A 27,054-nucleotide genomic window follows, 5' to 3' on the forward strand; every position below is an offset into this window, starting at 1 on the left:
TAAAGGCTAGTAGACGGTGGACATTCCGAAACTTCATAAGCATCAGCTAAATGTGTTGAGCCCTCTCCTAGGGAGGCTAGGCTTTCCCAAAGGAAGGATCCAAGATAGCTCCTATGAATTTAAGCTTCTGAGAAGGGATCATGTAAGACCTCTTGAAATTGAGGGAGAAGCACAGCTTGTGGAGGTACTGGCAGGTGATACTGAGATGTTCTAGGACTTTTTCAGGCGAACATGCCCCGATCAGCCAATCGTCCAGGTAGGGGTAGATGTGAATCCCCTCCCTCCTGAGACTTGCTGTCACTACTGCCATCAACTTGGTGAAGACCCTCGGGGCAGAGGTGAGTCCGAATGGCAGAACCTGTAACTGAAAATGAGAACAGCCAATGGCGAACCTCAGGTAATTCCTGTGTTTGTGATGAATAGGTTCATGGAATTAATCATCCTGAAGGTCCAATGATGCCATCCAACCCTGGAGCTGAAGGGCCTGGAGGATCTGAGAAAGAGTAACCATCTTGAACTTTCTTTGGAACTTGTACAAGCATCTCAAGTGCAAGATGGATCTCAGTCCTCTGTCCTTCTTGGGAATCAAGAAGTAAGGGGAGTACCATTCCGGGTTCCTTTCCACCACAGGCACTGGCTCTATGGTGACTTTCTCCAGTAGGGTAGAAATCTCCTGCAGAAGGAGTGGATCTGGAACCCTGAGGCAATGGCTCCCTGGTGGACAATCGGGAGGCTTTCTCAGAAAGGGGAGGCAGTAGCCCTGGGATACAGTTTGCAAAGCCCACACATTGGAAGTAATGCCCCGCCATTCTTCCAAATGCTGAGTCAGACTGCCCCTCACAACAGTACTGTGGACTAAGGCCTCAGAGGTTTTGGTGTAGCTGTGGCTGCAGCTGATGGCAAGGAGGCTGCAGCTGCTTGTGTAGCTTTACACCCTCGATTGTGTCCAACACAAGGAAATCTCCTCTGGCCCCTTTGTATGGCCTGAACCCTTGACCCTCCTACTGAAATCAAAAGGGCTGGCCCCTCCAACCTTGAGTAGCCGTGTGGGTCTGCTGCGGTTTCCGAATTGCTGTGCCAAGCGATTTTGCAGCCGCCTTTGATGACTGAAGATTTTCCACGTTCTGATCAGCTTTGCTGCCAAAAAAATGAGAACAATCGAAAGGCATATGATCAGGCTCAATGCCAGACTTTCGTAGCCAAGCAAACCTGTGCAAAACAGTGCTGGCTGCCATACCCTGACTGACACTGTTAGCTGAGTCCAGCCCCGACTTTGCACATTGCCTCCTTGCCATCCTTAATGATCTCGAAAAAGCCATCCCTTCCCTGCCTTTCCGGGATATGGTCTGCAGCCATAGCGACATCTCATAGCGTAAATGAAAACCTGGCCAAAGCACAAGTAGCATGGATACATTTTAAAGCCATTCTACTGGCCAAGGTGTCAAACCTTTTTTGTCATCTCTGGTAGGGGGTATGGAAGAGTAGGCAGCAGCCTTCGAAGATGAAGTGGCAGCCTGTACCACTAAACTTTCAGGAGACGGCTGCTTGGAAAAAAACTCCATATCCACACTCAAAGTTCTATATTTCCTTGCGAGATCCTTACTTACCACGGGATTAGTATCTGGAGCTTCCCATTTGGCCATAACCCTGCTCCTTAGAGTAGCATGAAAGGGAAGAATAGGGTCTTTTGGAGGGCCCTTGTCCAAAATATCAGTGAGGTCATCCTTCTCAAACTGCAGCAGGCTTCCCCACCCCAGATATTCTGTTACCCTACTCATGAGTGTCCTGTAAGAAGCATCTGCACGAGTTGAGAGCTCTGAACTACAAACTCCAACTCAGGAGAGGTGTCAAAGCAACTTGCATCCCTCAATGCATCGAATAGATGTTGCATCTTGGACTCCTCCGAAATAAGGTCCTCAGGAACATTTGGTATCCCAACCTCCAGGCCAAAAGGAGAGGTGTCCTCTTCCTCCTCAGAAATTGAGGACATATGTCCTCATTACGAGTTTGCCAGTACCGGCGGGTTACCAGCAAACTTGCCTGACCGTTACCGGCGCCCAATATCCCAGTGTTACCGGTATATTATGGGTGCTGACAATGGCAGCAGGTTCCCATTCCATGGAGTCCCGTAGGATTCCATGGAATGGGTTTGCCCCTATCACCAGCACTGATAGTACCAACGCCAGTGATAGGGGCAAATCTTTGCTGGTAGGGGCCTGAACTCCTAGCAGGTCAGGCCTGCAGGTAGTTCGCTGCCCCTACAGGCAAACTCGAGTGTGCCAGTCTGGTAAAAATGCTGGATTCGATATTACCGGCATTGTTCACTGCATTTTTACTGGACCGTCACATTCATAATAAGGGTTATAGACTTAAAAAGGTCTTTTTTCAGTAGAGGTTTACAAACCTTCGAAGGTTCTATCAATGATGGTGACGGCTTTGACTTTGAAGATGTTGAGGTACTCGACCCAAGTCTCACCAAGGGCGTAGAAGGTAGAGGCCTAGGCTTCACCTTATCTTGAGGCTTTGAGCCTTCTCAAGGGATCAAAGGTTTTGTGCTCTGACTTGAGGGCGCGCAAGCAGGAAACTTTATGGACACTGTCTCAGCCGTACAAGGCTTAACAGGGTCAGGAGGCTTCTACGGCTCTCTTGAAGGGGCAAGAGAAGCCGCCTTCTAGAATATTTTTAGCATGTGGACACAAATGTCTTCCTATTCGGGTTTAGAAGCCGACTTACCTGGGCAATTAACTCTGCGATTGGGTGAGCAGTCGGAAGACAAAGAGCTCGATTGATGATGCCTCTTCTTGGCCTTCTTAGGGGAGGCTGAGGACAAGAGGCAAGACCCACTCCTAGATCGAGAGCGCATCTTAGAGCGCTTCCGAGGTGGCGATTCGCCCCTCAAGCTTCTCTCGTCCAACGATCTACTCATGGAAGGAGTGGTTGATGGGGAATTTGACAGGAGCCTACCCACAGCAAGTGTCCACTTCCTCTCCTTCAAGGTCTTTCCTGTCATAGACTGAAAGGAGTCGCAGTCATTGATCTTGTGCTTGATTCCAAGGCACCAGAGACAGATACGGTGTCTTGTAATCTTGGAATACGGATTGATTGACATCTTTGACCCACAATCCGTACACCTCTTGAAGCCAGTCATAGGAGTCAACATTAAAACAAAGATCCATTGACATAAAGTCAAAGAACCATCTGAAGCGTACTGTGCAGCAGAAAAACGGAACTGAACCAATGGGCGCAGTGTGTGCTATATAGACAAGTGGTGACGTCATGCACAAGAACGAACAGAGGCTTTCGAAGGGCAAGAGTCGACGACCCATGGCATCCACTGCTGAGAAAAATGTTTCCGAATCAGCTGACACTGGATGGAATATATCAAAGATGAGGAATGCATGGTAGGACACAATCCATTTGAAGTCTGGATATAGAGACAATTTTGATGATACATCTTTCAACTGCATTGTAGCAGCACTGAGCGGGACTTCCCGGTTTATATAATTAAAGATTTGAATCACTATTGGGCAAGACAGTATGCCAGGAGGAGGTGTAGTTATCAATGAACTATGGCCACTCTCCATCATGTGGTGATATAACCGAGGAAAACGGACAAATACCCTCATCAGCCACTGTTTATTTGTATTGATTACAAGAGTTTGACCAAGCGAATTTGACTCCTTCTGGACTCCCCCTTTCACACTTGCCAGCATTGCTCTTCACCTCCATCTGTAATATATTTATCTCCTTCCAAAGCTGTGTCGCCTCATCTTGCACCTCTCCCATGCGCACTTCAGCTTCACGGATCATACCACACAGCTTCTCACTCTAAACCGTAAAAGTGGCCACCTTACAAGCTAGTGTGTCCAACATTTGTCCCACAACATCCACAGTATTCTTGAGGGATCTTTAAAGCAACGCAACACTTGGGTGATCTTCATCAGAGTGTGCCAATTCTTCCAGATTTGCAGCTGAAGCCAGCTGTTTCTGGGGGGCTGTTAGGAATCACCCTACCTGAACCCATGTGCCCCTCCTTCTGGAGAAATTTAGGCAGCTGCAGTGGACCCGCAGGTACACCACAGCCATAGTAAACGTCTCCACACTGAGCGCATGTGTAGTCCCGTCACAGCGCCTTTCCAAGATGGCTGCTGTGACAGTCCACTTCAGCCCCTTCTAAGATGACCGGCAGGTCACATCGACGCTGGCAAGTCTGGTAGTGGCTGCGACCCAACAAAGGAATCATGTTATTCTGCTTAAAAGGAAGCAGAATGGGACAGATGAGCGTCTTGTAAACGTCCTTTCCCGATGCTCCAGACCACGCCATGCTACCATAGTAGGTATTTATCACAAGCATTGCTCCTGGAAATACTCAGGCACACCTCTCTACCTAATTCCTTTCACCAAGATTCCTTACTTTGCAAATCAAACAGAAGGAAGCCTTCCTCCCTGATGTTAATGGTTTGAGCACAGGCCATTGTATCTAAGATAAATGCTCTAGGGGTATCAGGGAGTATTCTAACCTTTATCTCATCCCTGTATCTTTACTAATCATTATCCCCCCTTCACAATACCCCTCCTAATCCAGGTTACCCGGATTGATACCTGATGCGCATCAGATAAGCCACCTCTACCCAGTAGGGGGGAAAACACCGGGGCTGATGCACATATTTCCCACCACCTCCCTGGGGGTAAGGGTTGTGGCCAATACATCTGTGGCTCCCAGGAGTGCTCAGTGTTACTTTGTGTAAATCCAAGGTTCTGACAGAGGCATTTGGAAACACATTCAATGTATATTGTTGCTTGTTTTGTCCCATACTTCTACTCTAAGGAGTTCAACAAAGATGTATTAATTCTGGAGTCAAAGCACTATCACACAATAGAGTGTGATGTGTTCAAAGCTGCTGGCACATACATGCATTATAGGGTGTTTAATGTGCAATCGGCGTGGAATATTGAACCCTGATATAGATGGGGAGGGGTCCCAAGTCCACTTGTGTCACCTCCTTTTTCTTTGCCCGTGCAAGACTTTAGTGTACTATTCAGAAAGTGACCGAGGGAACATGGCACCTTCAATTCTTTAATCAGGGTCTGTCAAGGCCCAGTCGTCAGCAAACGCCAGCATCTCGTCCTCATATCGATGCAGGCAGACCATCAGCACTCACCTCCCGCTGCTAGGATCTGAACGTTCCAAAAATGTCTGTGGCCACCGGGGTGCCGATCCAGTCACGTGTGCCAATATGCACTTTGTCCAACAGGACCAACCCGTAAATGTGAGCTTCTCCCCTTCTCCCCACAGGTGGATTCAGTATTTAGTTCCCAATTCCAGGAACCACCACCAAGCGGGGCCCTAAGCTCCTCCACAGCAACCTTCATTACAGGACTCTGCACAGGGGACCATGCACCGCTGGGCACCTGCCAGAAGGACCCAGTATCTATCACTATATTGTTTCAGTCTGCACTCACAAGTAATCTTTAAAAGAAATTGAAACCAGAGGGGAACGCCTATAATTTGTATCCATCTTGGTCGCCGTGCAATTGGGCCCCTTGAAAACACATTTGAATACATTTGAATACCTTTGCTAGTAATTATATTTTTTTGCCGTGAAGAGTAATCAAAAAAATAACTGAAGATTCACACGGATAAACAATTAATCAACATAGAAACCTGATACAATGTTGGGTGGAAAAGGTTGGTACTTTGCCGATGTATGGAGAGTACAAGATGTAGGTGGGTACATGTGATCAACAGAGAGCTAATAAAATGTGCAGATGGGCTGTGTGAGGAACTCATGGTGGCAACAGTAAAGACAGACACAAGTGATCACAGTTTAAGGTTGTTAATTAATCTGAATTTGCAGGTTGGAAAAACACCTAATCTAAACCTAAATCTAAATCTAAGATGGGAGCAAGCGTAGAACATCAAATGAAAAATAAGGCAGTCCTTGTGGCGTCTTGTCAAATCAAAAAGGGCCTATGCTAAAAAGAAACTATTTCCAAACTTTACAACTAAATACTAAAAAGGGTGTGGGATAGAATTCATAAAGGAGAATGAAGTGGTCACAAATAATATGTCAGAATGTAGTAGCCGGGGTCTCCCTTCGCTACGTTTTGAGCATGGGACAAGGTGGGACCTTAGAGCACAGCACACTCTCTAGCTTTACCAGCACGAGATACCAGTTCCGTTCTCAGCTATCAGCGGCCTCGATGGCCAAGTCTCTTTTCTATCAAAAGGCCTCTTGCCTCAGAGGGCCTGCAGTGTTCCCAAATGATAAACAAAAGTTCCTTTCCAATCGTACTTAGGGTGCTGCTTCTCCACCAATGGGACCCTCTTTGCCGGGCGCAGACCCCTTTCCTTTCTTATGACAGTTTAGGGTGATGGACCCTCACCACTGGGCCACCCTCTTCTGGGCGCAGACCCCTCTCGAATCTCAGCCTCCCTCCATCGGGTTCACTATGGCTTTTATTCCACGTGTCGCTGGGTGATAGCTTTTCACCCCTGGATCCCCCTCTGCCGGGCTCAGACCCATCTCAACTGTTAACCTCTGCTCAAAACACTTGTACCTGTTGCAAGCACAAGTCTACATTTTTTTTTAAACAACAAACTGTTGACATCCCTCCGTCGGGTTCATTCATACCAATGCACACAGTTCCTTTACTTTCAGATAGGACAGGATTTGTCTCCCGTAGCTTTCAATGGTTTGACGGTCAAAGACTTTCAACTGTACAGAGGATTTTGCTAGACCTCTGTATGACCACTTTGATCGTCCCCTTGTGGTCTTCCGAAGGCCTTTTTTTATCAGTAGCTTCAACAAACGCAGGATTAACCAGAGTTTCTCGAGTGCACACCCACGTGGTGTCGGACGCCTCTGCAGCTGGTTGTACTATTATGTTTAGAGTTCTTTGAACTTCCCTTAAGTTGCTATTTTGTGACTTTCATTCCACAGAGTTCGGTTTCTTATCGGCTCTCCCCTTGACTCATTGGCTGTCATGAACCACTTGGTTTTTCTTGTATCTGGGGTCAAGGACGGTACCACGGTAGCAGTCATCTCTCTCTGTCCTGCTGATCAGCGTAGGCATGCTGTGTGTACCGTCGACATCTGCTGCAACACACGCTGGCTATTCTTCTCAGTCTTACGATACCATGCAGGGAGGTTTCGCGGGCCTGGTTTGGAAAGGGCAAGGTCACTTCTCTCCTTATCGGCCCTTCATTTCTCACTGCTTTTCTCCTCCTCTTGAATTACCGTACTGGGATAGCTGTCTCGTTGTGTGTCCTGCCTTGCTCGTAGTGTGATCTCGTGCTCCACCTTTTATCCCTGGGGGAAAGGGAAAGGGCGCCAGGTGTGTGTGTGTGTGTGATTCTGGTCAATTTCCTGACCTTGCCTGACCCTTGCTTTGGTGTTAGTCCGTTGTCTGTCTTGGTATGCAAAAGTGTTCATTTGGGAAAGGGGGGGGGCAGTGTTTCTGAAAGTCCTACATAGTAGGATGGGGAAAAGGTGTTGACAGAAGGGGGATACCACATCTCACCCGTCAGTGTCCCACTTCCGCTCCCTGAGGACCCCCCATCCAGGTGAACCTCCCTCACTAGTCCACCAGCAGGAACTGGATCCAATAGCGATGGCCGGATCCTTGCCACCTGGATGACAGATCCCCGGGGACTAATTAGGTAGACACCTTCAGGTTCCTCGCAGCAGATAAAAGCACAATTATGGAAACTCTGAAGCTATATTACTTAGCATGTGTACTGATCCATCTGGTTTTTCATTGCATACCTCTGTGAATTTTGCAATCTTCCATTACAGAACACTGGGCGTGTAACAGTTGTCGATCTAAGAAGACGCACATCTACCAATGCATCGAAGAATAAAAGTGAAAATGTTCGGAGGCACACTAAGAAAGATATTAGAACAGATCATAGAGATCGAAAGTGGGATTTCAGAACCTCTGATTTGTCTCTGCTATAAAATAGTAAGAGTAAAAACTCTGGTCCTCTCAATCAATTTTATGGTATGTCACAGATGGCCTCAATAACGCACCAACCCTCAACAGCAGTTCAAGGGTTTTTATTGACATGATGAAACAGGCTCTTAAGGCTGCCCCCTCTCTCTAGTCTAAAGATAGCTAGCCCCTCAATTTTATTTTATTATCGAGCATTTGTTAGGCACCAGTTCAACAAAATGGTGTTTCTAGGCGCCACAAGGCAAATGGGGAGGGAACAGGGGAGTAAATAACAATGGAAACAGAAAACAATAAATAGCAATCGTGGTCCTACTAGGCCTTGTGGCATTTGGAAGTGCAAGTGCGGTGAAGAGAAGTGCAGGAGATAGGAAAGGGGGGAGCTAGGTATGAGCAAGTGCTGGAGGGGGCCCAGGAGGGAGGTGCCAGGGGAGGGGGCCACTGGCTAAGTGCTAGGGTGGAGGAGTCCCAGGCTGTGAGGCACAGCAGCTAGGCAGGGAGCCCAAAAGGGCAGTGGTGAGGGGCTGAGGGTGCTGGTGTCAATTGGGCAGAAGAACTAGTAACCTGTGGGATTCATGAAGGGGCAGGCCGGCAGTCTCACTGGCAGCGGGCCGATTAGCAGGGAAGGGAAACAGGTAGAGAAAAGCTGAGTTTTGAGAATTTTCCCGAACTTAAGGAGGTCCTGCTCCAGTCGGAGAGGGGCAGGGATTCTGTTCCAAAGAGAGGCACCAGCCGAGGAGAGAGACCTGCCCCCCCTCTCTCTACTTGGAGAAGCGCTTCACAAGCAAGCAGTTGGAGTTAGTGGAGCGGAGGGCTCTAGCAGGGAAGTATCTGGGGAGAGAGATTTGGAGATAGCGTGGTCCAAGGCCCCAGAAAGCCATGTGGATGATGCAGCGGGTCTTGAATTTGATCCTCACGGCCACCGGGTGCTAGTGGAGATAATTTAAGGCCGGAGAGATACTGTTCTTGGGCTTGAGGCCAAGAATAAGTCTTGCAGCTCAATTCTTGATTAGCTGTAGGGAGCGTAGAGAGGAGAGGGGGATATTGAGGAAGAGGCTGTTGCAATCGTCCAGCCTAGAGAAGACCATAGCTCTGGAGAAATTGAGTGTCTGCGGATTGTGAGTAAAGGGAGAATGCATCTAAGGAGGTGAAGCTGGAAGTGGGCCTTCTTGACAAGGTCCAGGATGTGAGGGGTGAAGGAGAGAGAAAAGCCGCAGATGATCCCGAGGTTTTTGGCCTCAAATGATGGTGAGGGTAGAGGGCTCAAGAAGGGTGGCCAGAGGGTAGGAGGGAAACAGGGCGCAGGTGTCCCAATTAGAAGGATTTCCATCTTACTGGCATTAAAGCATAGATCGTTAGCCGCACACCACGCCTGGATAGTGGTCAGACAATCTGGGATGAGAGAGGAGCAAGAGGAGGTAGTAGAGGGAAGTATGAAGGAAAGCTGTGTCATCAGCATAACATTGGAAATGAGGAGAGAAGGAGGATATCAGGTGACTGAGGGGAGCAATATAGATATTGAGGAACCACAGTGTTAGGATACAGCCCTTGGGGACGCTGCAGGTAGAGAGTGTGGTGGTGGAGGAGAAAGGGCCCTGTTGCTGCTGGGAGGGGTGGTTAGTGAGGAAAGAGGTCAGCCAGTCCAGTGCCTGGTCCTTGAGGCTGAGTGTATCACAGAGCCTCTTTTTGCGGATGGAATGGTTGACCGTGCCGAAGGCGGAGGAGAGATCAAGGAGAGTTTGAGTCAAGACTTACGAGCATGTCTTCACAGGTGTTCAGAAGAGCAGTTTCCGTGCCTCTAGATGCCCGGAATCCAGATTGATGGTCATGGAGGCAACAAGCAAGTTCTGTATGAAGGATCAGTTGGCGGAAGACCAACTTCTCCAAAAGTTTACCCAAGAAGGGGATGGTGGAGATAGGGTGATAGGTACCCAGACAGGAGGGGTCAGCTGATGGCTTTTTAGGAGAGGGTGCACAAGGGAGTGCTTGAGGGATAGTGGGAAAGGGCCAGTGGCGAAGGAGTGGTTACAGAAATCGTCAACAACCAGAGCGAGAGAGGATATGTTGTCGTTAATGGTTCTAGAAGAGCAGGGGAGGACCTGTTTGGATGAGACCTTCATAAAGTGGACAGCTTTAGAGACCTCAGGCCTCATCACAGGTCTGGCGGTAACCCTTAAAAGTATTAGTAACAGAATTAGCGTCACCAATACCGCTCCGCCAGATCACGAGCTGTCGCAAATACCCCTGACTGTAAAATCAGAGGAGCTGTCCCAAATACCCCTGACTGTAAAATCAGACGGCACAATTACAGAAGGCACCATTACAGCCGGCGCTATTACAGCAAATACAGTTGCATAACAAGTCCATGTTCGACAGTATTAGTGCCGAAAACCGGCACTAATACCACGAAAAACATGGTGCAGGAGGAGGAGAGCCCAGGCAAGGCGTGCACTGATCCCCAAGGTTAGCTCCTCACCCTGGACCCTCACTGACAGCCAGTTGGTCACCCTGTACCGCCTCAACGGGGAGACCATGACAGAGCTGCTCACAACAATACAGGATGACATGGAGAGCAGGATCAACATCCAGATAGCTGTGCCCCCACTGCTGAAGCTTGCGTCTGTCCTACCTTTCAGCATTCAGTGGCCATGATGCACTGCATGGCACAGCCCACATTCTGTGCAGTGTCGGGCCAGGTGCTTGAAGCCCTCCTTCGGCAAGTACAACACCACATCTCACTACCTATCACCCCAACCCCTGTGAATACCATGAATGCACAGTTCTATGCCGTTGCCCAAATGTCAAATGTGATTGCTGCCCTGGAGTGTACTCCTGTTGCACTGGTGGCCCCCCAGGCCCACAAAGCAGTGTACCGTAACTGCATGAAATACCACTCCCGGAATGTGCAGGTGACCTGCAACCTCAAACTGTACATCACCCACTGCTGTGACTGCTACTGTGGTTCCACCCACGATGCCATGGTCCTACAGAACAGCACACTGCCACGATACATGAAGAGGCACAGAAGACAACTGACCTGGATAGTAAGTGAGTAGAAAAGCCCACACACATTTATTTTACTGTACATTTGTATGGTGCCTATACACAGGTGTTTCCATGTGCTGTTAAGTACATGCCCAAATGGGGGAGGAGTGGATGCGAATAACTACACAAAGGATGGCATGACAAGCAAATGCGAAATCCGTACTTGACCACCTCCCGCACCAACATCACAGTACAGGTCAGGGAGCAGGCACAAGCCGAACTTACCTACATGGAGAAGCGGATGTACACATACAGTAGCAACTATAAACACCAACATGACTACAGGTACCACAATGCAACATGCACTCACCAAAGAAAGCATGGTGACAAATGGCCACCTCGCCTCACATAACAACAACCCTGCCAGTAGCTCAGCCACGCACCCATGTGCGCCCAGCCTACAATGGCAACCCGGCATCCCCAGATGCTCAGGGAGAGCAGCATGCTCAGTGGAAATACACTGCCACATGACAGCCACCATGTCTGCTGCACGTCGCCGGCATACACCTTACATTACATATGATGCAAGGGTGCATGTGAAGCAGAAACAATGCATGACACGAGTGACACAGCATGCACAGATATAGAATCGATACATTACTTGAAATGAAGGCCCATTTGCATGCACAGGTTGTCCATTGTCCTGATATTTTGTATGCCCACCCCCACACCTTACACCATGACCAATGCCTGTGCCTATTCCATGCAGGTGACTCTGGATACCCACAGCTGCCCTGGCTAATGACCCCTGTGTGCGTGATTCACAAACACTGCTGTATAATGCCTACAACCACGCTCACAGCAGGACCTGTGTGTGCATCAAGCGTACCTTCGGCCTCCTGAAGGCACGTTACACTGCCTTGACCATACTGGTGGAGCCCTGATGTACGCCCTAGAAAAAAGTGGGTGAAATTGTGCTTGTGTGTGCCATGCTGCACAATATCTGCCTGAAGAGGAATGTTCTGCTACCGCCTGATGTGGACATGCCACTCCCAGAGGATGAGGATGCAGTGCTCGTGGCAGAGGTAAATGCATGCATTGCCAGAGATGACATGAGGGATGGGAGATTGGCTGCCAGGGACTGATAGACAATTTAATCTGACACTTTCACATGGCACAAGCCATGCACGACTTTGCATCAATATCAATAAACATGACAAGGACACAATCTGAAATGTCCAGGCATTGAAGAAGTTTAACGGTTTTAATGTAAGTGCCCCAACTATCCCCCCTCTGAAATTCCACCACCAACTCCCCAGCACACTATCCCCCTCCCATCTCCTACTTCCCAGCACACTATCCCCCCTCCCAACTCCCATGACCTACTCTGCAGCACACTATCCCCCCTACCACCACCAACTCCCCAGCACACTATCCCACCTCCCACCACCAACTCCACAGCATGACCACTTGGTGTCTCAGAGTTCATTAGAACCGTGGCCTCTTAATCCCCCCACCCCGCCAGTCCCCAGTGATCTTGGGCGCAGAAGGCACTGTGACTGATGCCTCGGTGTACCCTGGGAGTGATAGAGGTCTAAGGGATGGAGCTTGGCCCCCGGATCTGTTGGCATTGCACCTCCATGCTCTGGTGGATGACCTCTGCCAGTGTGGAGACCCCTTCGGTCTTCTACCTGACCCTCTGGGCATATAGTGTCAGGGCCTCCATCTCCCTCTGTCTCTGCTCCATCTCATCAAGCCTCTGCAGCACTGTGCTGCTTGTTGGTGTGTGCCGTATGAAAGGGGGCTGTGCAGTGGGCCAAGGCTGTTCCACAGTCACCCGGCCTCAAGATGTGGCTTCCGTGTCAGACCCTCCAGCTGCGTGAGTGGGTGCAGTGGGCAGTGCAGTGGTTCTGGTGGGGTGGACGTCGGCCTGGCCCTGCTAGGTTGCAGTATCTCACAGCATGACATCTGCCTTGGCGTAGGCTGTATGCACCTTTGTGGGTTGGCGGTGCTAGATGCACCACTCCCAGATGGGCCTGCCCCCTCGTCCTCCTTGGATGCCTCCGATGATGCGCGAGTGCCTGTAGGGGACATAGGAAATGTTTTCAGGTATGGTTCACCTACGTGTGTTTGCATGCAATGCACATTTGCTATGGTGCAGGGTGGGACCCCACACATTTGGGAAGATGGGCATGGTTGGTCAGGGGAGGTTGCATTTGGGTCCAGCATCATGGGGATGGTTGAAGCAATGAGTGTGCAACACATGGCCAGTTGGCCTTTGGCCTGCGTGTGGGGGTGGCAGGGTGTCCATGCTGGGGCGGCTGATGCTAGGCATGCATGCTTGTGGTCCTTCATGCACCCGCATCCCTTCCCCGGGTGGCTATCAGATTGTGGGGATGGGTGTGGTGGCTTACTGTACAGCCAGCAGGGTTGCGCTGTGGTGTACAGTGATTGGCTAGCTGAGCCCATGTCGGTCAAGGGGGACATATGTGCTTCCCTGTGTCTTATCTACCATGCCAACATGAGGCCTGCCAACTGGGCCCGAAACATGCTAGTGCGACTCCTGTACGGTGTCCTGGATACTAATGCACTACAGTCCCGCTGAAACAGAGTGCACCAGCAGGGGTGTGGTGTGTAAAGTGGCTGATGTGCCACCCCCTCAATCCACCCTGTGGCATGCCCAGCTGCTGGGTCTGCTGACGTGTGTCCCTGTCCACTGGGGCATCTTATGCTAGACTCATTTGTGGATGCACTTATGCTGGGGGGTAGGGGTTTGACTCACCTCCTGCCTACTGGCACCCGCCTCTACACCTCCGACTCCCTCAATTCCCTCCATGTTCAGCACTATGCTGCACTTTTCCTCCCAGGCGGTGAGGACCAGTGGGTCCACAGTCGTCCTCCTTTGGCAAGGGACTCCTGGTGGTGTTGGGACAGCAGTCCACGCACCCTGACTCTGAGGTCATTCCAGAATTTGCGACAGTCCTCTCCATCACGGGGGACACTGGCCAAATTTCTGGCTGATGGCATGCCAGATGGCTGTCCTGCACGGTGCTGATGTTTTCCTTTGCCTCATGCCATTTTGCTCATCAGTGTGAGCAACAACCTCATCGGTGAGGACCACTAGCTCACCCTAACTGAACTTTGGTTTTCTGAGTCGATTTTCGGCCACCTTGCCTGTGATCCTTCTAAGGAGACATTCTGGCTTGTTCCAGGTACGGATGGCTGCAGGAAGTGGAGATCTTTGATGGATTATGTTTTTAAAAATGGCAGCGGCAATGCTTCGGTCAACCGGTAGTAGCTCTATTATCGCCAATGTTTCGGCGGCAACCCTTATTTCGGCGCAATTTCCACCAGGCGCTAATAGAATTACCACCAGAGTCGAGCGAGCATTTACGCCAGATGGTGATTCAGCACGAATTCTGACGCACGACCCAGCGGTAACACTATTACCGCTCAGCAGAAATTAGGCCAGATTACCGCTGCACCTGTGATGAGGCCCCTCATCAGGTGCTTTGGGCCATAGGGAGGAAAGTATGGGGGGGGTGTAGGGAGGGAAGCCAAGGGAGGCAGAAGAGCAGGAGCTGGAGTGGAGGGGGGGTTGGTGGAGAGTGAGCACAGGATGTCCAGAGTTTTAGATGTGAAATGGGAGGCCAAAGCAGTGTAGAGAGCCTGGGAAGGAAGGAGAGAGGTGGAAACTGCACCTGGATTGACAAGATCCTTGCAGATTTTCAAATGTTCAGCCAAGTTGTTAGTGGCTCCAGAGATGCAGGCTTGGATGTTGGCCCTCTTCTTGGAGTGGATAGAGAAGCAATAATGCTTTTGTAGCAGGCGACTGGCCAGTTTGTCAGAGGATGAACCCGAGGTCTGCCACTTCGGTTGAAGCAGCTGTGCACTTGCGTTTCAGAGAAGCTGGATCATACTAGCCATTGCACTTGGAGGAAGGCTTCAGGCGGATCCTCATGACGGGAAAAGGATGTCATGGGTGCGAGAGATGGCGTTTATTAAGGAAAGGACAGAGTCAAAGGGAGAGTCAGAGGCAGGGATAGGAGGAGGATAATTGTGGAAGCAAAGGCAGTGCGGGAGGCGGCTCAGACAGTGGGCCGAGGGGCCCCAAGCAGGAGGAGAGGAGAGATGGTCAGACCAGGAGAGGGGGGGGGGGTGATAGGGTTGTCTCCAGAGATGAAGGCATCCAGAGTGTGTCAGACCTGAAGGAAGAATAGTAAGAGAGGAGTCAAAGAGGTCACAGAACAGTGAAGTGGGTGATCTAGGGGAGTTGAGGCGGTTATTAAAGTCACTGAGGAGGAGGAGTTTGGAAGTAGAGGTCAGGAGGCAAGAGGCAAGTTCAGCCCATTCAGAAAGGAAGCAAGACATAGGGCCGGGGGGACCTGTAGATGGTGGCGAGGGTGAGAGAGCATGGGAGAGACCCCAAGTCTACAGACGAGGCATTCAAAAGAGGTGTAGGATTGAGTAGGTATGATAGAAGCAGGGACCCACCCGGGGAAAATCAGGGCCACACCACCTCCGGGCCAGTTGGGTCTGATTTGGAGAGGACTTTGTAGCCCTCAGGAAGGAGTGTGTCAAGAGCAGTGACAGAGCTAGCTTTGAACCACGTCTCAGTAAGGGCGAGGACATCGAGGTTAAAGTCTTTGAGGAGGAGACAGATGTCAGAGGATTGTTTGACAGCAGAACGAGTGTTCTGACTAGCTAAGTGAAGCTGATTACCAAGAACGTTTTCAGAGGAGGGGTAAAGGGGCATGGTACTTCTGTCAGTGGTGGTGGAGAGGTAAGAGGAGGGAAGGAAGGAAGGAGGAGCATCCGCGGTAGGGAGGAAGTTAATAAGTGAAGGCAGGTGCTGGCCGAGAAAGAGGAGATTAGGTTGAGAACCATGGACCATGATAGTGCCATTATGATAGACATTAATGATGCAACTTGAGGATGGGAAGTATGCCAAGATTATTTCCCATCTAGTGCCACCATTAATGGGTGAAGAGGTGAAAGGGGAGAGAGTAGCGATCAAGTGTGGAGTCCATAGGCCCAGGGGAGAGGAGGGGCAGAAAAGGGGATCCCAGTAATAGTCTGCCTAGAAGTAGCATTGAAGTAGTCAACAATAGGTAGGACTGGATTAGATGCCAGGAGAGCTTTGTTTAGCTTTTTTCTTCCAGACTTCGTGAGAGGGATAGGATAGGTGATAGATTAGCAGTTACAATAGGTAGGGGAGATAGAGAGCGCCATGTGAGTGGTAGGGGGGCAAGGAAGGAGAACCAGGGGTCCCTAGGTTAGTATCTACTAACTAGTAATCCCTACAATCTAAATTCTGTCAGGCTTGATGTCATGGCCTAAAGGCAAATGCCTTAACTATTTAACTCCCTGAGGGACTTCCTAGGTATGACCTGCTTTCCTTCCCGGATTAGTTCTAGAGATCAGGGAGGCTGTTGGAGATACCTTCCATACACAAAAGCCCCACTTAGTCTTGTCCTTTGCGCTTTGATGTTCCTTTCCCTATGTCTCTCGATCGCTCTCCCTTACCTCCTCCTACAATCCTCCCTCCTACACCACCCCTATTTCAATTTCTCCCCATACTCCCTGACACTTCTCCTTCCAATTTTCCTCTCTCTACTATCTACTTCGACCCTCCAATCTTGTTCCCGGCTATTCTCCCTCTTCACACTACTAATGTTCTCCCCTCTCCATAGTTCTACTGCTCTCCCCTCTACACAATAGTACTAGTCTCACCCCTCTGCACACTACCACTCTCTCCTCTTGCAATCCCACTACTCTCATCTTCACACTTCACACTACAAGTATTCCATCTCACCTTCTCCCTAGTCACCCATATTACACTCCCTAAGTTACCTCTTACTCACTGCATACTCTTCCACTACTCTTCTCACTGACACACCTTGCGAGCACAATTACACCACAGAACCACTTTCTCTGACCAAACAATACATCACCTTCTCTGCAAATCTCCACACTCCGTTCCAACATTTTTCCTCCTTCTGGTCTCTTGGTCTGCCACATCCTCCCCCACCTCTGACTTTACTGAACAACCCACACCTTCCGGTTTCCTTTGCTCTCTTATATCTGCCCCCACTGGTTCTCATATTGTGGTTCCCCTGGCCAATTGTGCCTGCTCTTCCCAGCGTTGGAGGTGTTACAAGTTATGAAAGGGGGCTCTAAGCACCTCCCTTTTGTCTCTAGCGAGCCTGCCACAGACCAGTAATGGTTTCCCGCTGTGACAACAGTTCCAGTTTGTATCTGCCGGGGAATTTTGCATGCTTGTGCATAATGGGGCCAGCTCAATGGCACACTGTGAGTGTTCAATGTCTCCAGTTTGGCTTGATTTGGAGAGCCATATGTGTGAAAGTGCAGCGCCGCCTTCGCATTCAATGTCTCTGGCCGAGGTTGGATGAGAGTGCCTTATGGATGAAAATGCTGTTAAAACCGGTCTGCAGGCTTGTGTAGGTGAGGGTTGATTAGAGTGGATAGTCTGCTGGTTTAGTGGCACCGAGCTTGCAGCTATAGTCTTTGTGTCCTCTAGAGTGCATTTCTATACTACTGTGCGTCTTGGTAGCCGTAGTTCTGTACAAGAAACAGAAAAGACTTCGCCAGCCTCATGTGAGGCAGATATGGGGTGATCAACAATGGTACTGCTCTCACCCATAAAGATCTAAGAGGGGACAGGAACTGGGGCTCTCCCAACTAGCACCTTTCCTCCTCTGGAGTAGGACTGGCTCTGGCTTCCACCTTGGCAGACCTGCCACCCAAGTCTCAGAGGAGTCCCTATCCTCTCTTGACGGGGTCAGGCAACGGACCATGTCACAGGAACCAGTTCAATGTTTCATAAAAAAAGGATTTTCTAAAGGTCCCGAAGAAAATCTGCAGCCCTCTTAATGTGAGTGTAACAGTCAAGAGGGTCAGTTATACCACAGAGGGGCCCCGAGACCCAGAGACCCACATGGTTGGGGAATGGTGGGGCCAGGAGACAGTTGTCCTGGAGAAAAACGGACAGGAAAATATAATGTGGAGCTCCAAGACGGGGACACAGGAAATGGAACGTCACGTTTATGCGAGACAGCAGAGATGCCGACGTTCGACTCTGGCAGTTGTCAGGAAGACATGGAACCTCCGGGCGGTCACTCTCGATCCGTAATGCCATGTTCAGGCGAAGTAGCAGCGCAGTCAACATTCGACTCCGGCAGCAGTCAAAGGACCGCGAGCCGTGAGAGGCGGGGCTGCCGCGGCATGGGAAGCCGCGGTTGTTCAACAGCCCACAAAAGTGTCGCGTAGCTGCGGAATATAAAAACAACTTCGTAACACAATACAGCCCAAAAACACAGGTCTCACAGAGATACGCACAGTCCCTTCCAGGGAGAAATTAAGCACTTACCTGGCCCGAGGAGATTGGGACAGGGAGCGGCTGGAGGTCGAGGAAGAAGACAAGTTGCAATGCATCAAGGGAAAAAGGAGCGAGGCTTGGGGGAGTTTATATAGACTAGAGGAGGAAGTGAACACTAATTGGCCTGTTAAGTTCTGCCTATATAAAGACAACACTGGAAGGCAAGAGTGTGTTCATTCTTGGTTTTGTTGCAGATCGAACCAGACAGAACATCCAGAGCTACTGAAGGCTGGTGGGCGTATGAGGGCTAGGAGAAGAAGTCTTGCCAGAAGTCCTTACCCCATTCCCCACAAAGAACAGAGAAGAAACCCATCATAAGCACAAAGAAGGACATTACAGAAAATAATTCTGCGTGAAGCTATTTTACTTTTACCATTTTTTTAAGTCTGAATAAAGACCCACTTTGATTTTTCTCAATGCCGCCTGACTGTCTCATTGTTACAGTGAGGTGAAGACATTATAATAGGTAGCAGAGCAAGAAAAAAAAAATATATATATATATATATAATGTTTTCACCAGTGTACATTTTCCCAACTGCCAAAACTGCAAAAGCAAAACAAAGGGGGGGGGGGGCCTAGGAGTCTGATATGCAGGGATATTTCTTCTCTGTGAAAGGTACAGTGAGCTAAAGACTTGGTTGAGACTCTCCCAGGGGCCATCCACCCAAGAACAGGTCATTGGGCCATATTCATGCTGGTAGAGAGACTCCCAGACCCCCCCTTTGTTTTGCATATTTAGTAACTGGGTCTCACCCTAAGTTACCAGGGGAATCCAGACGTGGACCCCTTGCTCACTGTTCTCAGAGAGGCACAGCTCCACCTCACTGATGATGCCCAACAAGGCTGAAACACGTGTATGGGGTTGCTGTTGGTACTCTTGTTCAGAGGAGAATTGCCTAGCATTTCGGTGCTGGACTTCCCCTGGGCAGGACAAAGACTGATATGCAGTGATATTTCTTCTCTGTGAAAGGGAAAGTGAGCTAAAGACTTGGTTGAGACTCTCCCAGGGGCCATCCACACACTAACTGGTCATTGGGCCGTGTTCGTGCTGGTAGAGAGACTCCCAGGCCCCTTTTTGTTTTGCAAAACTGAAAAAGGTTCATGTTTTATTGTAAGCTTCAAATAAAATCTTAGTGAAACGAAGAGGCCCAGGATGGAGCAATCGGCTTGAAATGCATGTAAACATAGCTACCGGACAAACTTTCAAAAAACTGGTACACCTTATAAGACGTGCTCTTCAGCAGACACAAAAGAAATCTAGCACTGCAAATAACTCACAGCACTTACTTTCCTCTCCCACATTGATAACAGTTTGCAAATAGCATATCCATGAAAGGTTTATGAATAAGATAAGACATAATGCAATTTAATGACTAACAATTGGCAATTGGTGACCACTGTTAATAGTTTTTTATTTTAAGTCTTTCCTATTCCATCAACAAGCATGAAGCTGTGTATCTAAGCAACGTTTTTCCCCACACAAAGAAGGGATGGAATTCACATTTCTCAGTATTTCTTGGTTACAGTGCACGCATGTTCGATGAGCAGTACAGGATATAAAAAACGTAATCTACCTGTACATCTATGTACTTCAGTTCTTTGCAGCCGTCCAGTCCTTCTAATCCAATTAGGCTGCAACGTCTTAAGGTCAATGCCTGAAGTTTTGCACACTCTGATAATGTGGAAAGACTGCAGCCAGGCAAATCCTCAAGAGTAACTGTCGTGACCTACAGAGGAAATAGATCAGAAGAAACACTGACTATATGTAAACGCAAACACCATCAATCATCCTTGAGGTGGGAACTTTAACACCAAATGACGCATCTTTTGTTTTTGAAATGTCTTTATTTACTCAAATTTTCATCAGATTACATGCAAACAAAGGAAGATACAAAATCATTTAGAGGAAGGTCATGAGGTCCACTCTATTAATTCATGCCCCTTAATGTTAGGGAGATTTGTGCACAGCCTGCTGGTGGTAATGTAACATACATGAAAACAAACATGATCAGAACCCCATGAGTCAACACTGAAACTGTCACAGTAATCCTAAACATCTGGGACACAATGTTAGGAATAATAAAAATGTGCACCATACAGTAAATATAGGACTGAGAAGGGAAGAACAAAAAAAATCAGAGACCACCAACAGTCAGGATACAATATACAATTAGATTTAGAGCACCATCTCATTACACCCCTGGGGAAAATACATGTAGCAATGCCGTGCAATTATACAGTATAAAAATATATTTTGCTTGGACAGGAGCATAATGCATGCCTTGAAAAATACATATAAATCAGTGGCACAGGCTAAAATTATAGGTAATTTCAAAAGTAAACAGGACCAGCTGTGGTTATAAGGAAAAATAAGATAAGAACTAGTGCTACCTCGCAGCTGAGGTGAAGACTGCAGACAACCCAGAGGATGCATGAGAAGATTCTCTTGAAGAGCTCCAGAAAATAGATGCAGCCAAGCAGGATTCAGGCCAATAGAACTATTTAGCAAAAAACATTTGAAGGAGACCTGCAGTGATCTTTCGACCATGGACTTGAGGGAACCCCTGAGGGTACGTTCCACAAAAAAAAAACACCAAGAGGAACACCAGAGGTACGAACCCACGGTCATGGTTCTAAAAAAAGATGTAAGCACAAGTGAAAAATATACCCCTTGTTACCCAACTTCCCTACACACTGTCAGAGGGGTGAGAGTTCTTGTAAGTGATTATTATATACACTTAGCTGCATGGGACACTAAAACATAGGTATTAGCAAAAGAACAATTTTTAATACATTTTCAAATTGTTAAAACAACCATTTGTCTAAAAAAAGATGGTCAAGGAAGGACGAAACAACCCAGTGCACATGGTGATGCATGTGCAAGTGAACTCTGTGAGGAGTCAGGAATGAAACTCTGACACAAGTTAGCCATGATTTTGGTTAAAGACTTTTATTCAAAATTAAAGGGGTTGGGAAAATGCCTCTCTGATCCTGCTCTAAGAGGAAGTTCCCTGCCTGAACCAAAAACTAAGGATCTGTCGGTGTCAGAATGTCCAAAACAAAAACTGTCCTGTGCCAAAAGTTTTATTCTGACCCTCACACTATAAACTAAAGCTAAGGCAAAGATGGTAATGTCTTTAACCTTGGGTGGTTTTGGAAAGTGTTTACAAAAGAATAAATGGCTCCAACACAAAAGTTCTCCAAGGACAAAGGTCCTTGGTTCAGAGGGTGGCTCCCTTAATCTAGTTTTCTCTTTACACTGTGGTGTTTCCACAAAAAAACAGTTCCTTATGTTTTTCTTGGCCAGCAACATGGCTCACAAACCTTTCTGGTTTTGTACTTTTGTCTTTGCCAGGATACCTGATATGTTTTTTCTTCCAGAGAGTTGCTCCTCCTTTTCTATTTAGCACAATCTTTTTCCTTGTCCTGATGTTTCTTCTCAAGACCTCTGTATTCCTGGTTAACACAATCCATTCTTGTAACTGCGTGGTATACTCTCCTGCCAGGACTTCTGGTATTCACAGACGTGAAATTGCATGGTATACTCTCCTGCCAGGACCTCTGTTCATATGGGATTCTTTCCCTCTCCCAGAGTTGTACATATAGTTTGCTTTATAATGTATCTCATTGATATATTATCCTGTTCATATTTCCAATACACACTTTTAAGGGTTTTGCTCGTAGTTCAATTCCCCCTTTCACAAGTTCTTTCATTATTTCTGTTACTGTATATACAATTGCTTGTGCTCGGCATGCTCACCGATACGCCCCGGTGTTCTCTCTGTTTCTGGGTGGCCTCACATATTCTCGTTTTGTCTCTGGATTCTCCCGCGGTCAACCGGTGAAGGTTTCTTACCTGCTTTCTTCTCGCACCCACTTCCTCTTGGCTTTCCCGTCTCTTGCGGCTTTCACTTGGCTCGTCTCCTTCATTCGAGGCTCCAGCGAGTGAAGTACTGCTTTCTGGTAACTGCGAACACACAGGAGTCCCTTGCAGGCTCCTGGCGTTCCTGCAGTGTGTTCTCCTCGTGCAGCCGCTTTCTTCTCTCTGCTGCTCGAGCTGCCTGGCTCCCCCACACTGATCTCAGCCTTTCGGATTCTCATTTCTCTCAGAGAGGTACAGGTCTCTTCCGACACTAGAAGACCTCAGCTCTCTGCTTCTGCTCACCAGAAACCTCAATGGGCTTCACCCCAGCTGGACATGGGAAGGAGTTCTCCTGCCAGCTTGGAGAACAAAGTGGACTGCAAGCCTCAGCTTCTCTCCTCTATTGGATGGCTATTCCCCCCTCTGCTGGGCCAGTCTCTCCTTGTGTATGTGAGTCCAGCAGGCTATGAAACCCAATCTCCTGATCAGCTGGGCAGCTCCTTCTCCAGCTGAGCCAGTCTCTCCTCCTTGGGCTTATCAGAAATTCCACTGCCTCTGAAAAAGTGTCCCTGTATTCCTTCTTTTGGCTTCTCTGGACTGGCTTCTCCCCTTCCACATGGTTTGCCCAGGAAGGTCTCCTCTCACACGTCCTAAGTCTTTCCTTGCTTTTCTATTGGCTCTGGCCAATAGGATTTGGGGAAAGACTAGACCGCTGATAGTGGTTCTCACTAGGAGTGATCATTGTTACTCCTCACCTCCTTCTCATCTCAGTAGTTGGAAACAGACTAGATTGCTGACAGTAGTTTTGTTTAGGAGTGATCATCTTCCTCCACTCCTCTCCCTCCTCACAGTACTGGCAAAGTGATTATATTGAGGTGACTCTTATTCTTCCTCGTCCCAGTACAGTTTAGGGGAGGGATTGTTCTACGGGTCATAGGAAAGTGGTTTAGGGTCCCTTGATTGGTGGAAATAACGCGTACCATCTGCCAAGTCCACTTTACTCCCATCCTTCCACAAGGTTCTCCCTTGGGCAACCCCAGGGTCGAGATCAGGTAGCGCCCCCCTTCTCTGGTCACATGAGGAGAGACCGTCCCAGGGGAGATAGTGGTGACATCAACAGATTCATCACACCTCCCACCACAACAGAAAGGTACATCACATAAAATATTCAAAACATTTAAAAAGCCAGTTTACCATTTCCATGTAAATATTTTCCCTGGGGTAGGAGGCCTAGCAGGGTGTATGCCAGAGATGATCCTACTTCAGAGGCTCGGTGGGGACGTTTTGGGGCAGTACACCTAAACGTACCTAGTGTACCTGTAATCTTGGCTCCACTGTCTTCCGCACCATGAATTCAAGCCTCTTATCTAGGCAGAGTTTGTTCTTCTTTTGTGCAGACCAGCCAGCTCCATGATAAAGTTTAACAACAGCAGAGAACACCATGAGCAGAAGCACAAACTTTGAACACAAGTCTCACTCCTCTCACCCCATCAAGACAACCAGCAAGGACACTGACTTCCTAGAGTTGCAGGAAGATCTTCCATGCAGCCAACAACAAAAGGACTTGGCCATGGAAGTCCCATGAACACCTGCAAGCATAAAGTGGGTGAAGTAAAGTGGGGTTTGAGAAAGTATGGGCCAGCATAGCACGGCCCCAGGGGGAAACGAAGGAAGAGATTGGCCCAAGGGGACAGGTGCTAGCAGAGACTAATGGGAAGGGGAGGAAATGTTCAAGACGGGAGGCTCCGGTATAAAATACACAAAGCATGAATGAAGGATTATTGGGTGAGGTAAGGAGGAGGATTGGCAATATGAGAAGCTAGGTTGGAGCTGAGTGCTGAAAATAGGTTGGAGATTGGGGAAGAACTGCAGGTTTGCAGGTGATGTATTGTGTGTGAGAGAGTGGGGTGGGTTTTGTGAGAGTGAGGGTGTGGGAGATAGGAGAGAGTGAGAGTAGGAGAGATTAGAAGGTAAGATTGTTCCAGAGAGAGTGTAAGGGAGTGAAAAAGAACGGAAATGAGGGTGAAAGAGAGGATATTGGTGTAGAAATGAAGGTTGTGGTATAGGAGAGTGAGAAAGGCAGAGAGTCAGAAAGTTTGGCAGGGCAGAGACGTCGAAGAGAGGGAGAGAGAGGGAGAGAGAGAGAGAGCCGGGTGAGAAAGACCAGAGGGCAGAAGGGATAAGTGGGGAGAGCAAAAGATGGAGAAAGAGAGAAGAGGAGGAAATAGGCAATGAACACAGCGTGTAATGAAGAGAACAGGAAGCAGAGGGGAACCAGTCAAAGGGAGACAATGAGAGGGTAGGCAGAGAAGAACAAGTTACTTACCAACTGTGACGTTCTCTCGACTGGATGTTCCTCCCACGTATTCCTCATCTTGTGATAATTCGTTTCGCCAGCTTCGCTGCATCGGAAAAAAAAATTCGGCAGAGGGCGCTGTGCTCGAGGCTGTGGCGTCGAATGTCCCTCGACGGGCTCCGTACCGTGTCGACGTCACCGATGGTATAAATGGCTCGAGCCATGCCCGTTGGCTTCAGTTCCGTTTTTTCGAGGAATTAATCGTGGAAAATCTAGGCGTATGTTGTGACTGATAGGCCCATCATGAGAGGAAATTGTAAGAAGTATAAACTATACTGCGGGGTAGGTTGGGAGGGCCGATGAGGAATACGTGGGAGTAACATCAAGTCGAAAGAACGTTACAGTTGGTAAGTAACTTGTTCTTCGAATGGATTGTGTCCTCCCACGTATTCCTCATCTTGTGATATACTCCCATTGCATTGATCAATTTGGAGGCGGGAGTAATAGTTTTAGTTTTCATGTACAGAGTGGAGAACCGCTTTAGCAAATAGACCCTCATTTGAGGATGAGGTATCCAAACAGTAATGTTTGGTAAAGGTATGTATTGATGCCCATGTTGCAGCTGAGCAAATATCTTTTGCCGTGACTCCCCTCTTCAAAGCCGCAGAAGTGGCCATTCTCCTTGTAGAGGGAGCCCGAAGCCCATCCGGTGGGTCTTTCCCTGCTAATCTGTAGCATTCCAATATAGCTAGAATAATCCAGCGAGATATGGTTTGTTTAGTGACCGCCAACCCCAATTTACGACCTGTGTAGCCCACAAAAAGTTGGTCGTCTTGGCGTATTTTCGTCATTCTTGCAATGTAAAAGCTGAGGGTCCTTTTAGGGTCCAGCCTATGTAATCTTTCCTCTTCTTTCCCCAGATGAGGTGGAGGATAAAATGTTGGTAAAACAATTTTCTGCGACAAATGGAAGTCGGAAATTACTTTCGGTAAGAAAGATATTTTGACTTTCAGAACTACCTTGTCTTTATAAAATGTGGTATATGGAGGTATACATGAGAGAGCCTGTAGTTCACTAACCCTGCAGGCTGATGTTAATGCTACAAGAAGGACAGTCTTTAGTGTTAAAAGCCTCAATGGACATGAGTGCAGAGGCTCAAAAGGTTTACATGTTAAAAATTTAAGAATTAAATTCAAATCCCAAGTTGGAACATGAAATGGTATTGCTGGATATACATTTGTAAGTCCTTTCAGGAACTGTATTATTAATGGTATTTTAAAGTAAGAAACCTCTTCCGAGGAGCGCTTAAAAATGGAAAGCGCAGCAAGGTATCCTTTGATTGTTTTGATCTAGAGCCCCAGATTTGCTAGATGTAACAGAAAAGAAAGCACCATAGGTGTGCTACATTGAAAAGGGTCCACATCTCTATCCTTGCACCAGTTACTGAATTTATTCCAACGACACCAGTACAAATATTTTGTTGCTGGCCTTCTGGTCGAAAGCAAAATCTCCATTACGTCATCCGGAAGATCCCAATCCTTGTATCTCAACCTCTCAGAAACCATGCATGAAGGTTGAGCGTTTTGACCTCTGGATGGAGAACCCGACCTTCCTCTTGCGAGAGAAGATCCTCTCTTTGTGGAAGACGTACTGGAGGGCAGATGGACTTGTCCAGAAGGTCCGGGTACCACGTCCTCCTGGCCCAATGCAGAGCAATTAGGATCATGGATTTCCTGAACGTTCTCAACCTCCTAATCACGTGAGCAATGACAGAGACTGGAGAAAACATGTACAGGAGTGAAAACATCCAGTTCACTATGAACATGCCCTCTATAGCTCCTCTTGGGGTAGATTTTCTGGAGCAGAACTGTTCACACTTGCGATTGACACTGGGGGTGAACAGATCCACTTGAGGGGTTCCCCAAAGGATGAAGATCTCTTGAAGGACTTCCTTAGCTAGCTCCCACTCATGCGAGACTGTGCTCTGCCTGCTCAAAGCATCCGCCGCCGTGTTCTCCTCTCTGGCTAGATGAACTGCCAACAGAGATTCCTTCTTGAATTTCCCAGAACCAGAGATGCATTGCCTCTCTGCACAGTCGTAGCGACCATGTGCCCCCTCTTTTGTTGAGGTAGTACAGGGTCACTGTGTTGTCCATCATTACCAGGACATTCTTTCCCCGTACAGAGATCAGAAAGGCTTTCAGTGCAAGTCTGATTGGCCTGAGCTCTAAAAGATTGATATGTTGTTTGGACTCCGATGGAGACCAACGAGCAAGGATTGTCAGATCATTGGCATGGGCTCCCCACCCCGTGAGTGAGGCATCCGTAACAACTGTTATCTCCGGATAGGTTTGCCAAAAAGGATCTCCCTTCAGAATATTGTTCTCGCAGGTGCGCCACAGGCGATCCTGTGCAAACCTGCTCGGAACCTGAACTAGGTCGGACACCTTGCTGGGAATTGAGACCACTGCGTCCTGAGAGCCCATTGAAGGGATTCTCATTCTCAGGTGAGCCTCTGGCACCAGAATAATGCAGGGAGCCATGAGGCTGAGCAACCTC

The 27,054-nt window shown here is 48.3% G+C and overlaps 1 protein-coding gene across 2 annotated transcripts in view; it reads right to left on the bottom strand.

The window, feature by feature from the left end:
- LRRIQ1 (leucine rich repeats and IQ motif containing 1) overlaps positions 1-27,054 on the bottom strand; it is a 2,234,608-nt gene that overhangs the window by 1,656,330 nt on the left and 551,224 nt on the right. For both annotated transcript variants that reach the window (XM_069629324.1, XM_069629323.1), the window contains exon 8: positions 19,912-20,064. In XM_069629324.1, coding sequence (XP_069485425.1) covers positions 19,912-20,064 — 153 coding nt within the window. The remainder of the gene's footprint in view (positions 1-19,911; positions 20,065-27,054) is intronic.

The sequence above is a fragment of the Ambystoma mexicanum genome, chromosome 12, assembly GCF_040938575.1.
Source record: "Ambystoma mexicanum isolate Mex_15411 chromosome 12, UKY_AmexF1_1, whole genome shotgun sequence".
NCBI classification, from domain to species: domain Eukaryota; kingdom Metazoa; phylum Chordata; class Amphibia; order Caudata; family Ambystomatidae; genus Ambystoma; species Ambystoma mexicanum.